Below are 16,533 nucleotides of genomic sequence, written 5' to 3'. Positions count from 1 at the left end.
GTACCAGAACACCTCTGGCTGCAGGACTCTGGAGTACCTGAATGTGTAGGGGGAACTAGTTGCCTGGCCTGCCCTGTGGTGCCCTGCGCCTCTCCCTCACACAGCTCAGGATGTCCAACAACTACATGCACCCCTACTTCTGGAAGAGCTGCACCTGGAACTGCTAAATTACATTTACTTTGATACTAAGTATATTTAAAACCAAATACTTTTAGATTTTTACTCAAGTAGTATTTTATTGGGTGACTTTCACTTTTACTTGAGTCATTTTCTAATAATAAGGTATCTTCACTTTTACTCAAGAATGACAATTGGGTACTTTTTCCACCAATACATATTTTAGCCATCAAGTAGCGTGTAGCTTTAATTCTGACATCCTATGTAAACAACGACATATGGACCAATCACATACACTCACCTCAAAAGTCAGCGCTACAACTACTTCTGGTGTCAAAGTTTGTGTTGTCAAGATGGCTGGCCATGCTCATCATCATCATCTGTCTGTGCGCATGCGACTTCATCAGGTAATAATCATTAAATAAATGATGTTGCTTTGTTTCTAACACCTGTCGTAGTAAATGCAGATCGTAGTTATCTTAACCTTGCAGTTATTGCCAACAGAAACTGGCTATATGAAGAAAGAACAAGTGACAGTCATAGATAGATAAAGTTAGCTAGTTAATAACCATATCTATGACTATGAAGAAAGAACAAGTGACAGTCATAGCTAGCTAGTAGCCATATCTATGACTAAGAAAATACATTTTAAAACCGGAGTTCATTGTATCGACATAACATTGTCAAATACTGGTGTTAAATTCATAGCTAGCTAGCTACTGAGAACCAGTCAGCCAGCCACCCACCATGGTGTTATCGCTAGTAGTATAATTATTCCTGTCTTTAAACAGATTCGTATTGGCAATGGTGCTGCCACGCATGTATCTGAACTTGGTGCTGACGCTGCTTCTGTTTCTACTGGCCATGGGTGTCCGAATGTGGCTGCAGAGGATTCGGAAAGCACGCCTGGCTCAGGACAGCTCCCCAACGGTGGCCTTTTCCCACCCCTACTGCAATGCAGAAGGGGGCGGTGAGTGTGTGCCCTCAGAGCGCTTCAGAATAGGTAGTTTTACACTGTCTGAGTCTATCTTTAAATTTTAATGCATTCATAGAGTGCTCATGAGCTTCATAACCTGTATTTTCCATTACTTAATCTCCTGATGTGTTGAGTTGTCTCTTCTGTGTCTTCCCTCCTGTAGATACCCACACATCTCTGTTGTTGTGTACACCGGTGACCAAGGTGTCACGGGGGAATAGATTCTGGAGGGTGCCACGACAATGATTCAACATCAGCTTGCCTCGTCCAGTGACTTTCATATTCCTGAAGAACCGTCTCTTGCTTGAGGATAGCTCCTATCCCCACTTCACCCTGCTGGGGCAGAGCATGGACACCATGTTCCTGGGCTGGGAGGCCCTCACATCCTTTATACCAGACCTCTATATGGACTCCATGGGCTATGCCTTCACTCTGCCTATCTTCCGCTACCTGGGAGGACGCAGGGTGGGCAGCTATGTGCACTTTTCCACCGTCAGTACTGACAATAACCTGCCCAGGGACTGCGGTTGAAAATTAGCCAGCTGGCTAAAACCGGCTCTTTTACTTAAACGTTGATTAATGTGCACTCTCCCTGTAAAAATAAAATAAACTCAAAACTCAACATGCTTTCTGTGGTGAGAGGAACCCCAGGTCAGTACTGTTTATTTGAATTACATAAAGCATATTGGTATTGTTATTAATTGTGATACTGAAGATAATGTGCTCTTTAATAGTGTTTTTGTTATAGGCCTAGTTATCAAATTGATTTTCCTCTGCCAGTATTTGTAATCATCCACTCTCTCCTACAAACCCAACAGGTTCAACAATGCAGACTACATCTCTACTAACCCTGTCCTTAGTATGGCTAAGGTGATGTACTACTGTGCCTTCACTCTGATCTACGGCCCAACTCAACCTGAGTGGCGCACCCCCAGCCGCACCGGCGTGGTCTACCCGCCCTGTGACGTCCGTTCCTTCATTGACATGCCATTGGAGGATGAGGTGAAAGGGGAGGTTATCAGAGACAGGAAGTGCCATTCGATAGTGTCCGTGGGTCAGGTCAGTTCTGACCAGAAAAGACCATTGGCTACATATAAGGGCATTTCAGAAGCTACTGGAGAGGAAAGGGGCGAGGGCGGGAGTCTCAGAGACTGGTGTTGATTGGTTGCTGCCATAACCAGGAGGATGAGGATAGAGTACTGATGCTAAGGGGTTGTGCCAGGAGCTGGGTGTGACTGGCAGGGTGGAGTTTAAACTCAACGCTTCCTTTCAGGAGCTAAAGAGGGAGCTGATGGATGCCACCATTGGCGTGCACACTATGTGGAACTAGCATTTTGGTTTAGGTATTAATCTTATCTCTACCATGTTATCTTTTAGACAAATATTGTAAATGCCAAACTTGTGATCCTTGTCCCTACTCTGCCTCCTATTCTCTTCTGTCTCAGGTGTAGTAGAATGTATGGCAGCAGGGACTCCTGGTTCACAAGTCCGGCTGCCCAAAGCTGGACATCGTGGTTCCCTACAAGGGTGGACAGACGGGCTTCCTGGCCGACAGTGAGGAGAATTACGCCACCGCCATGGAGACCATCCTGACCCTGTCGGCGGCGGCACGATGAAGATCCGGCGGAACACCCGGCGGTCCGTTCAGTTTGACTCTAGCTTCCTGTCTTCCATGGAACCTCTGATGGGAACACAGCAGTGATGAAGGAAGACCAATCACTCCCACCTCCGACTGAAGCCCCAGGCCTGATTGGTCGAATCAATTTGAATGTTGGAACGCTGATGGTCTATCGGAGCTTGGCTGGCTTTATTAATATGAATAAATAAGGATGCTTATCTTACCTGCTCTGTCTTGATAGAGTTACAGTGAAGTAACGTGGTGAACATTCTATTTATACATTTACACTCCAAAATCATTTGATCCTGAATAGAGGTTTCTGTACTGGTTTCACCTGCGAAGAATGACCAAATATCATTGTGCTATTTTTTTCCTGTGTGATTTTTATTCCCGCCCTCTGTAAGGGACCATGGCTCAGAAATGTTACTGATTTAATGAGCAGAAAATGTAAATATACAAACAATGTGTTATTTTGGAAAAGTACATGTATTGTTCATATGTCTGATGAATAAAACATTCAACCTTGTGTTGTATTTTATTATTTTGATTTAGTCTTTAGAGGTTGCTCCATGTAACAACAAACATTTTCAACACCCAAATACTTGTCTGCCTGCTTGTTATACTGCCACCCTGTGGCAAGAATAGGTAGCACCAAACTAACCTGCAGTTTAGAAAAATGTAAGACAGGTCTACTAGGTTAAAGTTTGGGCCAAGTGATACCTATTGTTGCCACAGGTTGGCAGTGAAGACTGCTGAGGTGAGGACGGCTGCAATGGTGCAAAATCATGTATTTGATACCATTCTACTCCAGCTACGACCATGAGCCCGTCCTCCCCAATTCAGGTGCCACCAACCACCTGTGACATCTACTTATAGCCAAGAAAACAATATATGCAAGTTATGTTGCTGAAAATTATAAAGATAGATTGCTCAAACTTGCTGTTTTTTGTAGAAAATAATCCATTAACAAGGTCCTTGTCATCGTTTCACTTAAATCTCAATAATATGAACACTAATTTTCTGGCTGTTGGTTCTTATTGGCCTCACAGTCCTCGTCTGAAACCTGGGTATTCCTTGGTTGCTCTGCCCGAGTCTCACACCCTGCAGCTTGAGTCTGAGATGGTTTACCCTCTATGGAGGTGTAACCAGTGGGCTCTATCACAGGGTGTATTTGCTGGAGATCTACAGTTTCCTGACTGTCTAACTCTATTTCCCCCACTACTCCATCTGTTACAACCTTCTCTCCTCCCTCCTCTTTCACACTCTCTCCATCCTCCATTATAAAAAGGTTCATCATTGACTCTGCCACCTCCTCTCTCAGCTCATCTTCAGACTCCTCAAAGTTCCTGAGTAAGGAGATATTGAAAAATGTAGGAAGATTGAAATGTCATAAAGGTTGGCCGAGTAACACAAGCACATTCATTGTCAGCATCAGCCCAGTGTCACACTCACGTGTCGTCATCATCTGATCTGGGCTCTAGACGCTCCTCGTCCATCTCCACATCTGAGTCTTCATCCTCCTCCGCTTTTTCCTCTGTTTCGGCTCCCTCTTTCTCCGGCTCCTTGGCGCGGTCTTTCTCAGTCAATGGTTCTAAGAGGGAAGGAGAAAGGTGTTTAATTGCTGTGCTCTTGTATTTGAGAATTCTAGACCTGGGGAGAATCTCAATTGCATACTCCTCGCATCCTCTCTGCTCGCCTCCTTCTCAAAACCCAAAGCCAGAGGTCCCTTCCATGTGACTTTCTCAACCAATGGGTTTCGAGAAGGTGAGGAGAGAGTATACAATCGAGATTCTCCCTATCAATCTAAAACCCTGGGGTCAAGTCTAAGAGGAGTCTGACCTGGCATTACAGAGTCCAGGGTGGAGGTCAGCTCAGCCTGGCCCAAAGCATGGAGCAGGGTGTTGGGGGGACCCTCTCCCCACGGTCTCCTCTCCCTTATTGCATTCCCTTTGAGATCTGCAGCATCACCTGGGGGAAGGAAGAGAGTACAGTACTGACCCTGCTGAACACTGACACTAAGGGAAGATCTCAATCGGGGTGTTTTTCAACTCCTGCGTCCTCTCTTGAAGAGAGGCGGCAAGGAGAGGGAAAGTGGACAAAAATGCACTTGTATGAAGTTAGACTCTTCTCCAATCACGTGTCATCAGGAAAATTCCATATACAGGGTGGAATCCCAAAATAAATGTGTACATTCGTAAAACTATTTAAGTTAGTTGTTCAAGACATTTTATAGATTAAAGGATAAGTAGCGTATAGTTTTTAAATATGTTTAAGCTTTCCTCCTGCAAGAAAACAACAGCTGATTCAAAGGGCGTGTGGCGGATGTAAAAAAACATCCACACTTGCCGCCGGAAGGATACTCTTGTGGATCCTTTGGCGAAGTAGGTAATTGAGGAGGGTAGCATACTCCTCGGTTCGCCTACTAATGAATTGACACTCCTCTTGACCACTTATCAGTTTCTGGGACACGAATGACAGAGGACAGAGGAGGGATTGATCCTGGCCGCTTCAAAACCCATTGAAGGACCGCTGGCTTTCTCATCCAATGGGTTTTGACAAGGAGACAAGGAGAGAGGATACGAGGAGTATGCAATTGAGATTCTTCCATTGTGTCACTTCCACTCACCCAGTTCAGGCACAGCCATGGTGGTACACACTGATGACACGTCCATCTCAGCCAGGGCATCCAGTAGGGTCTGTGGTGCTGCCTGGCCCCACACCTTCCTCACCTTTGACCTGGGTGTGCCTTCATCCTGCCCTGCCCCCAATCCTGCCCCTGACCAATCCCTGTGCCTCAGCTCCTCCCCTGCCTGGAAGCTCAGGGTCTGGTTCAGTGGGTCCACCTCCCAGACAGACAGACACACAGACACACACACACCGGGTAAACGGTGAGATGCTTGAGAGCTCCACCATTGTCCTAAGTGAAGTCACACACCACGTTGAAATGAACATACTCACTTAGGCAACATGGTAACATGTCATCTTTTACCTCGTCTTTCTCGTCTTCCATTTTGTCCTCTACTATTCTCTCCTCATCCCTCTTCTCCTCTTTTTCTTTGTCTTCATCCTCTTGAATCCTTTCATCATTTAACTTGATCTCAAACATGATAGCTTTCTTGTCTTTGTGCTTCTTCTGTAGCTCTCTCCTCTCCAGTCTGTTCTCCTGCCTGATCTGTCTCAGGGCTCCTTCAATGTCCTAAATGTTGCAGATAGAAATTTAAGATACAGGCCTGAAATGATTATTTATTGTGAGAGACTTCTGTTTTACACAATCCATTTCTACGTGAACGTTCGCAATAAGCCCCTGGTCTTACCTGGTCAGTTTGGGGTCTGTCTCTGTCCTGGTCTCCACTATGTGTTGGTGGCTCTATGTGTCTGGGCTTCTCTACCAGGTATGTGCCTGGTTTCACTTGTGGCTGGGGCTGAAAAGATATGTCCGTTCTGTTAATATCAATGTCATTGTATAGACTTAAATGTTGGAAAAATCTGTGTTTGGTACAGTGAGAATGGTATTAGAAACATGCCGTGGTGTTATGCAGATAGCACGTGGTTATGATAAAGAATGGTAGGGCATAGGGAATGACAGAGAAACCTTGACTTCAATATGTTATTGTGTTTACCTCAGCATCAGCTCTCATTCTGATATCTCTCATCTCATTATAGTATTGCTGTCTGATGTGCTGCAACTTCCGTAGATACTCCTACACATATAGACATGAACCTGAATGTTTGACAAATAAACAATAAATCACGTATTCACTTTTCCGCACCTTCTCCTGCCGTTCTGTCTTACCTGCTGCCCATCCTGCCTCCTGTCGTGAGGTGTGGGTGGGTGTGCAGGTCGCCCTGCCCCCTGGTCCTGCTCAGGCTGTCTGTAACGCTCAGCGTCTGCTGTGGAAGGCCGCAGGCCCTGGGGGGGGGGGGGGGGCAGGGTTCATATTTACAGATATTACAGTTACAATACATCAGCAGCATGTCCAGTTTGTCTAGTATTTAACAGAAGCCAGCAAACAGCTGGCAGTTTCAGCATAATACAGCCTGAGACCCACCAGCTGTTTCTCTGCCCTCAGCTTGTACTGGTTGGCCTCCTGTCTCCTCTGGCGGTATTCATCATGAGCAGCAGCCACCCTGAAGGCAGAACACACACAAATGAACAAAAGCCTGCAAACCCTGTATCTCGCAAGGACCAGGTTTGAAGAACACTTCATTGTTCTATAATTATGGTTATACTTGAATGAACACTCACAATTGATAAGGTTCTGGGCGATTCTCTCTGTCATCATAGCGCTCCACAGGTCTCTCCTGAACCACCAGAGGATGACGAGAGGGAAGAGGAGGACGAGGAGGTAGAGGAGAGTATCTCCTCTGGATGGCGTCCAGCTGGGCATAGTAGTGGTCATAAGGGTTGACTTCAGCCTGACCGTCCCACCTGGGGTTCTGTTGACCGTGTTGTCTGTCCACTGGAACCCTAATCTGTGCTGCTCGTGGATGAAACGGCTGAGGAACAAAAACATAAACCCAAAAGATAAGATGGAATTTCAGTGGTACAGTTCTAGGAACATTTCATGTAGTAGCTGTTATACAGTAGTAGGCTACTGTAGGAGTAACTGATTTAGTTGTTCTTTAGACAGGTGAGTTACTTTGTGCTGTGGCATGACTCTGGTAGGGGGTTTCCAATTTGGTTTGGGGGACGGTTTCTTCACCGAGGGCCCAGGCTTCGACCGAGGAGGAGGCCTCTCTGAGACTCTGGCTTTGGGGACTATGTCTGGACACCAACAGAGGATGAAAAAATGGAAAGTTACAAAAAACAAAAAGGAGATACATACAGTATGCAGCTAACAGATAGGAGGTAAATCATTGTGATGAAATATCACAAGCTACAGGACTGTTTTGTGATCACAGACTGGAATGTGTTCCCGGGATTCCCCCGATGGCACTGAGTACACCACATCAGTCACTGGCTTCATCAATAAGTGCATCGATGACGTCATCCCCACAGTGACCGTACGTACATCCCCCAACCAGAAGCCATGGATTACAGGCAATATCCGAACCGAGCTAAAGGGTAGAGCTGACGCATTCAAGGAGCGGGACTCTAACCCGGAAGCCTATAAGAAATCCTGCCTTCTGACGACCCATTAAGCAGGCAAAGCGTCAATACAGGACTAAGATTGAATCGTACTACACTGTCTCCGATGCTCGTCAGATGTGGCAGGGCTTGCAAACCATTACAGACTACAAAGAGAAGCACAGCCGCGGGCTTCCCAGTGACACGATCCTACCAGAAGAGCTAAATTACTTTTATGCTCACTTCAAGGCAAGTAACACTGTGTGATCATTCTCTCTGTAGCCAATGTGAGTAAGACCTTTAAACAGGTCACATCCACAAGGCCAGACGGATTACCAGGATGTGTACTCCCAGCGTGCACTGACTACCTGGCAAGTGCCTTCACTAACATTTTCAACCTGTCCCTGACTGAGTCTGTAATACCAACATGTATGACCACCAAAGTCCCTGTATTCAAGAACACTAAGGCAACCTGCCTTGTTCTGGGATTTAGGCAACCTGCCTAAATGAATACCGACAGGTAGCACTCAAGTCTGTAGCCATGAAGTGCTTTGAAAGGCTGGCCATGGCTCACATCAACACCATTATTATCCACAGATGATGCAATCTATTGCACTCAACACTGCCCTTCCCCACCTGAACAAAAGGAACACCTATGTGAGAATGCTATTCATTGACTACAGATCAGCGTTCAACACCATAGTGCCCTCAAAGCTCATCACCAAGCTCAGGACCCTGGGACGAAACACCTCCCTCTGCAACTGGATCCAAGACTTCCTGATGGGCCGCCCCCAGGTGGTAAGGGTAGGTAACAACACATCCACCACGCTGATACTCAACACGGGGGCCCCTCAGGGGTGCATGGTCAGCCACCTCCTGTACTCCCTGTTCACTCGTGACTGCATGGCCAGGCATGACTCCAACACCATCATCAAGTCTGCCGATGACACAACAGTGGAAGGTCTGATCACCGACAACGATGAGACAGCCTATAGGGAGGAGGTTAGAGACCTGGCCGTGTGGTGCCAGGACAACAACCTCTCCCTCAACATGATCAAGACAAAGGAGATGATTGTGGACTACAGGAAAAGGAGGACAAAGCATGCCCCTATTTTCATCGACAGGGCTGTATTGGAGCAGATTGAGAGATTCAAGTTCCTTGGTGTCCACACCAACAAACTATCATGGTTCAAACACACTAAGACAGTCGTGAAGAGGGCACGACAAAACCTATTTCCCCTCAGCAGACTGAGAAGATTCGGCATGGGTCCTCAGATCCTCAAAAGGTTCTACAGCTGCACCATCGAGAGCATCCTGACTGGTTGCATCACTGCCTGGTATGACAACTGCTCGGCCTCCGACCGCAAAGCAGTAAAGAGGGTAGTGCATATGGCCCAGTACATCTCTGGTGCCAAGTTTCCTGCCATCCAGGACCTCTAAACCAGGCAGTGTCTGAGGAAGGCCCATAAAAACGGTCAAAGACTCAAACCACCCTAGTCATAGACTGTTCTCTCTGCTACCACACGGCAAGCGGTACTGGAGCGCCAAGTCTAGGTCAAAAAGGCTTCTAAACAGCTTCTACCCCCAAGCCATAAGACTCCTGAACAGCTAATCAAAGGGCTACCCAAACCCCTTTTTTTCCACTGCTGCTACTCTCTGGTTATTATCTACGCATATTCACTTTAACTCTACCTACATGTACATATTACCTCAATTACCTCGACCATCCAGTGCCCCCACACATTGATTCTGTACCGGTACCCCCTGTATATACAGTTGAAGTCGGAAGTTTACATACACCTTAGCCAAATACATTTAAACTCAGTTTTTCACAATTCCTGACATTAAATCCTAGTAAAAATTCCCTGTCTTAGGTCAGTTAGGATCACCACTTTATTTTAAGAATGTGAAATGTCAGAATAGTAGAGAAAATGATTTATTTCAGCTTTTATTTCTTTCATCACATTCCCAGTGGGTCAAAAGTGTACATACACTCAATTACTATTTGGTAGCATTGCCTTAAATTGTTTAACTTGGGTCAAACGTTTCGGGTAGCCTTCCACAAGCTTAGCACAATAACTTGGGTGAATTTTGACAGAGCTGGTGTAACTGAGTCAGGTTTGTAGGCCTCCTTGCTCGCACATGCTTTTTCAGTTCTGCCCACAAATTTTCTATGGGATTGAGGTCAGGGCTTTGTGATGGCCACTCCAGTACCTTGACTTTGTTGTACTTAAGCCATTTTGGCACAACTTTGGAAGTCTCCTTGGGGTCATTGTCCATTTGGAAGACCCATTTGCGACCAAGCTTTAACTTCCTGACTGATGTCTTGAGATGTTGCTTCAATATATCCACATAATTTTCTTACCTCATGATCCCATCTATTTTGTGAAGTGCACCAGTCCCTCCTGCAGCAAAGCACCCCCATGGTGTTCCTCGGCTTGCAAGCCTCCCCCTTTTCCTCCAAACAACCATGATCATTATGGCCAAACAGTTCTATTTTTGTTTCATCAGACCAGAGGACATTTCTCCAAAAAGTATAATCTTTGTCCCCATGTGCAGTTGCAAACCGTAGTCTGGCTATTTATGGGGGTTTTGGAGCAGTGGCTTCTTCCTTGCTGAGCGGCATTTCAGGTTATGTTGATATAGGACTAGTTTTACTGTGGATATATATATAATTTTGTACCTGTTTTCTACAGCATCTTCACAAGGTACTTTCCTGTTGTTCTGGGATTGATTTGCATTTTTCGCACCAAAGTGCGTTCATCTCTAGGAGACCTTCCTAAGCGGTATGACGGCTGTGTGGTCCCATGGTGTTTATACTTGCGTACTATTGTTTGTACAGATGAGCATGGTACCTTCAGGCATTTGGAAATTGCTCCCAAGGATGAACCAGACTTGTTGAGGTCTACAAAAAAAATTCTGAGGTTTTGGCTGATTTCTTTTGATTTTCCCATGATGTCAAGCAAAGATGCACTGAGTTTGAAGGTAGGCCTTGAAATACATCCACAGGTACACCTCCAATTGACTCAAATGATGTCAATTAGCCTATCAGAAGCTTCTAAAGCCATGACATAATTTTCTGGCATTTTCCAAGCTCTTTAAAGGCACCGTCAACTTAGTGTATGTAAACTTCTGATTCACTGGAATTGTGATACAGTGAATTATAAGTGAAATAATATGTCTGTAAACAATTGTTGTAAAAATGACTTGTGTCATGCACAAAGTAGATGTCCTAACCGACTTGCCAAAACTATATTTTGTTAACAAGAAATGTGTGGAGTGGTTGAAAAACAAGTTTTAATGACTCCAACCTAAGTGTATGTAAACTTCCGACTTCAACTGTAGGCTCGCTATTATTATTTTACTGCTGCTGTTTGATTAATAGTTACTTTAGTTTTTTATTTTCTATTTTTTACTTAACACTTACTTTCTTAAAATCTTCTTAAAGCATTGTTGGTTAAGGGCTATTCAGTAAGCATTTCACTGTAAGGTGTTGTATTCGGCCCATGTGACAAATAACATTCGATTTGATTTGACATCATTGTGATGTTGAGTTGGCATACCCAGACAAGCCAAAGTTGCTATAATGGTACCATAACAATACAGGTGCCAGAATTGACGTCAGCACTGGCATGCTTCCTAATAGAATGACAACATCTATTGCCATTCACCAGATGATTGTACTCTGAGAATGAGAGACATGGCTGAAGTCATTTACATTTCATGCCCAGCAATCTTTGAACTGTGCTCACAGTTCAGTTCTGTGTAACTGGTTTTGATGCCAAGAGTTTTAGTGAATGTATTCTGATGACGATGAACAGATATTGGAGAGAATGCTATGACCCTGACCACCAGGTGGTGTAACTGACAACACTTCATCACAGCTACTGTGAAGCCAAGCCTATGAACCAAGCCTATTTAAGTAGGAAACTTTTTTGTTGGGTAATGTGTGGCTGAAACCATTCTGAGAAAAGCTAATGATTATGTTAAGGGGATGTTTGGACTCAGACAGAAATACAGCAATACAATATTTTCGCTTATGTCCCTTAAGCGTGTGTACCGGTGATCTGTACTGGTGCGGCCCGCACTCTAGGTAGTGGGCCTGCAGCTCTCTTTCTGTGCAGCACTGTGTGGCTGAATTCCTCCTCAATGACCTAGAAACACCCATAACAGAGTAAGGAAACAGCACAGGACATCCTGAAGTTAACACAATAATACAATAACACACACACACTGTACATGTTTATTTTACTATCCTTGTGGGGACCAAACAATTGATTCCCATTCAAAATCCTATTTTCCCTAGCACCTAACCTTGACCTTAACCCCAAACCCTTAACTCCTAACCCTAATTCTAACCCTAATTGTAACCTTAACCATAAACTTAACCCCTAAGGCTAAAATATGTTTTCTTGAGGGGACTGGCATAATGCTCCTTGTTTTATTATCCTTGTGAGGACTTCTGGTCCCCACAAGGATAGTAAAACCAAAAACACACACACACATGCAAGCTAATAATATCTGTTCTTGACAAGAAGTCACAAGACTTCTACAAAGTGTGAATAGTTAGGACAATTGGATTGTGCAAGTTTTGTTTAACCGTTTCAACCCCAAAAGATTTCAATGTTCATTTCTGTAAACAGAAAGTCACCCCTCTGTTTATAATTATCTAAGCCTAAGGGGGAACGTATAGAAAGGTTACCGGCCGAGCCTCCAGTCCCTTTCTTGGTACCCTAGTAGTTACCTGGGGGTCCAGGTGTTTGCTGATGTGTTTCTCCAGGAAGGGCCGTTTGAGGACAGAGTTGACGGAGGGCCGGTCTCGCGGGCTGACCTTGAACAGCTGAGTGACCAGCAGGCGCAGGTCGTAGGAGTAGCGGGTGGAGACTGGGTTATAGCGCCCCCTACAGATCTTCACTACCAGCTGCCTCAGGCTGTTGCCCTCAAACTGCAGGTGGAGAGAAATACTATTGAGATAGTGTGGCTTTGAATTGCATGTGCATATGTGTGTGTATTCGTGTGTTTGTCTGAGTGTGAGTGCGTGTGAGTGTGTGCATTTGTGTGTTTGTAGCAGTGCTTACTGGATGTCTGAGGGTGCAGAGCTCATACAGGACACAGCCCAGAGACCAGATATCCCTGAGGAACAGAGAGAACCAGTCAAAGATTGCTGTTGAATATAAGAGCAATCATTATAAAATGCACAAGGGTACTTTGCAGCTGTGGTAATGGTGGATGACAGTTTATGATATATATGATGATCTGTGAACTATTCGTGATAGAGGGGAAATTGCACATAAAAATGTATGTGACAGTAAAACTCAGGGAGCGCCCTCTCTATCCCAGCTCTAGAAAGCAGAACAATAGCTGCCTAGACAAAGTGGGTATGTGTGCTTATTAATGGAGGGAGGACACCCATTTCAGACTAGCCAGAATGAGAGTATGATGGAAAAAATGGTGGCGTTGTTGCAGCCACATGGCTGATTGATCAGGCAGCTAGCTAAGGCTCTAAAGTCCTGTCTGCTTGCTTCACTGTTTACACAAATAAGTTCCAACACGAAATACATTACGTCACACAATGTTTTGATTGCTCAGATGGAGCAAGGTGTTTGCAACACAACAGTTATGGCCATATACTGAATGAACGTGTTAACTTCTCCCCACAGTCAGTCAGTGTCTCATCAGGTAACATATCACCATATTAGACACCGCCGACATTTGTTATTGGTAGAAAGTAACACAGGGTCTATTTTTGGGTTGTCTAAACACATAACAGCATAACGGGAAATCCTGCGGGTGTGCTAGGAAGAGGTACAGTAGCTCATTTCATCAAAACACAACACTGACATTTTGGCTTTTACTTTTGCAGGCCAAGACACTGGATGAATCAACGTTGTTTCCACATCATTTCAACCCCAAAAATCTATGTGATGACAAACTAACTGGATTTCGTATTTTTTTCAACAGCATGGTGATTTTTTTGTTGTTGATTTCATGTTGCATTCATGTTAGACAACTCCAACAAATGTAAATCAAAACTAGACGTTGAACTGACGTCTGTGTCCAGTGAGAGGCTGTGTGTGAAGAAGAGAGAAAGACATCGGTAGAGTGAGAGAGAGAGAGAGAGAGAGAGAGAGAGAGAGAGAGAGAGAGAGAGAGAGAGAGAGAGTAATAAAAAGAAGGGATGATAATATGGTACATACGTTTTGTTATTGTACGGTCTGTTGTCACAGATCTCAGGAGACAGGTAATATGGCGTCCCAACACAGGTCCTGGCTAGCTCCATGGTACTAGCCAATCACATTCATCAGAACATAAATATACATGAGTTGTAATACACAATGTAACAGTATGGTTGTGGAATGTGGAATGTTAATAACATGGTTTGGAACATGTCCTAGCTCTCTGTAATCAGCAGCTGTTATGGAGAAAATACCAGTAGTCTCTTTCCTGACTGTGAGTCTTCTGCCACTATCATAGAAACTCACTTGTTTAACATTCTTGCAATGCCAAAGTCTCCCAGCTTGGCTTTCATCCCCTTCATGGTAAGGAATATATTCTAGAGGAAAGCAATACAAAAACAAAACAATGATCAGAGTAGATCAAGTTGTTATAAGTGGTAACTGTGCTTTGATATCTATGTGGCTTTTGTCTGACTATGACAGCTGTCTAATACCTGTGCTTTGATGTCTCTGTGCAAAACCTTCCTGTCATGGATGTGTTTCAGTCCCAAACAGATCTGTACAAACCAATCCACTATCTGAGTGGGAACAAAATAGTTTACATGAGTATTTCCTTGAACCTTGTGTGTGTGTGTGTCTCAGTGGAGGCTGCTGAGGGGAAGACAGCTCATAATAATGTCTGGAATGGCGCTAATGGAATGGCATCAAACACATGGAAACCATGTGTTTGATGTATTTGATACAATTCCACTCATTCTGCTCCAGCCATTACCATGAGCCAGTCCTCCCCAATTAAGGTGCCACCAACCTCCTGTGGTGTGTGTGTGTCTGTACCTGCTCCTCAGTAAACATAACCCCTCTTTGCATACTGATCTTCTTCATCAGATCTCCTCCATCACAGTACTCCATCACTATGTACAGGTTAGTGCTCTCTGTTTCAGACAGGATAAACTGATCAACATCACACACAAGCAAGCACGTACGCATGTATGCACACACACACACACAGACATATTGACTGGATACAAACCTTGAAATGATTTGAAAAAGGTGACAATATTTGGATGCTTCATCTTTGCAAGCAGCATGACTTCCTTTTTGGATGCTTCCTTTTCCATAGGTGACATCTATGAATGACATTGCAACAAAAAAGGGGATGGAAATGCTCATAACAAATTCCTGGCCTACTGGTTAAAACAATGCAGTTGGTTGTGTAGAGGCTTGGTTATGATATGATGAGCATCACAGATAAGTCTATGGTTGGTACCTTTCTGAGGTTGATCTCTTTGACCACGCACTGGCTCTCACCACCCCAATGTCTGTCCCTGTCCAGGGCCAAGAAGGCCTTCCCAAATGCCCCCTCTCCAATCTGATGGACCACCTCATACTGGTTCATAACACAACAGCTGAGGAAACAATGGGAGAAACGTAGGGGTTTTGAAAACACACACCTATCGTCATACATTTAGAATTCATCCTTATGTGTGTTCTCAGAAAATGAGACCTCTAAGTGCATGAACTTGTATAATGCAATTTCACACACACGAGAATGGTTTGGATTTCATATGCTTAATTCACCACGCCACATTTATTTATAGCAAGACGTGATGGCGGGTGATAGCACTATTCCTGTCATTGGTTGGGGATAGGATGGATCAGATGATACCCACAAAATCAGCTGCCAAAACGCCAGGATAGCATGAGCCCGTTACCATGGCGACAGATACACAGCCGATTGCATGTCTGTTAGCTAGTTTACTAACCTTCTTTGGTGTAATATTGGGCTTTACTTTACATTAAAAACAAACAAACAAAAGTGGTACTTACCAAGACGACACGTTCCCTTTCAAATGTACATTTGTGGGAACACTGTGTGGTGATGTGTTTTTTTCAACAGAGTTAAATCTAACCCGAAAAGTATGTTGACAAAGATGGCAGAATGCACAAAAAAGCAAAGTACTCTGGGACTTGTAGGCAATGTCTTCAATACAATTGTCTACCTGGAGCCAAATACTAGGAGTGTCATATTTCAAGGGCTAATTATTAGAGAGAGAGAGATTTTATGGCATTGTTTGTTACACTTATTTCAATGGAATATTATGGCAATGCTGAATCAAATGTTTAGCACTGGGCAAAATTACCAACACCGAAAGCACACTTCATTGAGATGGATTAGGTAACAGGAGCCATCTAAACTAGTGGTGTCAAGAGCCTGAAATGTATCATACATATATCCTCAGTGAATTCAGTTATTATTACACTGTTAATGAGGGACAAATGTGTTCCAATGGTCGACACCACATTATAAATATCAATACATACCATGATGACATGGTTATGCATCAATGATTGATGGAATGTATATTAATAATGCAATTCTATCTTTAATTTATCTTTGACTGGTAATCTGATATGGGTTTGAGGCAAGTGCAAAGACAAGTCACTTTTTAACACTTGGTATGGCAGCTGAATTTTTTAGGCTTATTCAAGGCCAAGGGATCATATGGCTGTTACAAGATTAGCCTATATCACACCCAAAGTTGAAATGCAAGGGAGTGTGTTTGTGCTCCAGACCAGT

The 16,533-nt window shown here is 44.1% G+C and overlaps 1 protein-coding gene and 1 pseudogene across 1 annotated transcript; one reads left to right on the top strand and one right to left on the bottom strand.

Annotated features, from left to right (window-relative positions):
• Positions 1-450: 450 nt before the first annotated feature.
• Positions 451-3,237, top strand: LOC124046771 (annotated as a pseudogene).
• On the bottom strand, positions 2,774-15,895 carry LOC124046763 (serine/threonine-protein kinase Nek5-like). Its single transcript, XM_046367507.1, has 21 exons — positions 15,783-15,895; positions 15,223-15,361; positions 14,986-15,082; positions 14,790-14,887; positions 14,450-14,533; positions 14,262-14,332; positions 13,977-14,063; positions 12,858-12,912; positions 12,524-12,724; positions 11,840-11,933; positions 7,352-7,476; positions 6,958-7,208; positions 6,761-6,839; positions 6,505-6,621; positions 6,332-6,412; positions 6,026-6,133; positions 5,701-5,907; positions 5,338-5,554; positions 4,551-4,679; positions 4,164-4,302; positions 2,774-4,057 (listed from the first exon to the last, which is right to left on the bottom strand). The coding sequence occupies exons 2-21, from the start codon at positions 15,349-15,351 to the stop codon at positions 3,724-3,726; spliced, it is 2,703 nt and encodes a 900-aa protein (XP_046223463.1). The 5' UTR covers positions 15,352-15,361; positions 15,783-15,895; the 3' UTR covers positions 2,774-3,723.
• Positions 15,896-16,533: the final 638 nt, after the last annotated feature.

This window comes from Oncorhynchus gorbuscha, linkage group LG01 (genome assembly GCF_021184085.1).
Source record: "Oncorhynchus gorbuscha isolate QuinsamMale2020 ecotype Even-year linkage group LG01, OgorEven_v1.0, whole genome shotgun sequence".
Classification (NCBI taxonomy): domain Eukaryota; kingdom Metazoa; phylum Chordata; class Actinopteri; order Salmoniformes; family Salmonidae; genus Oncorhynchus; species Oncorhynchus gorbuscha.
Note: the sequence above shows the minus strand (reverse complement) of the source record. Positions and strands in the feature narration are given on the sequence as shown.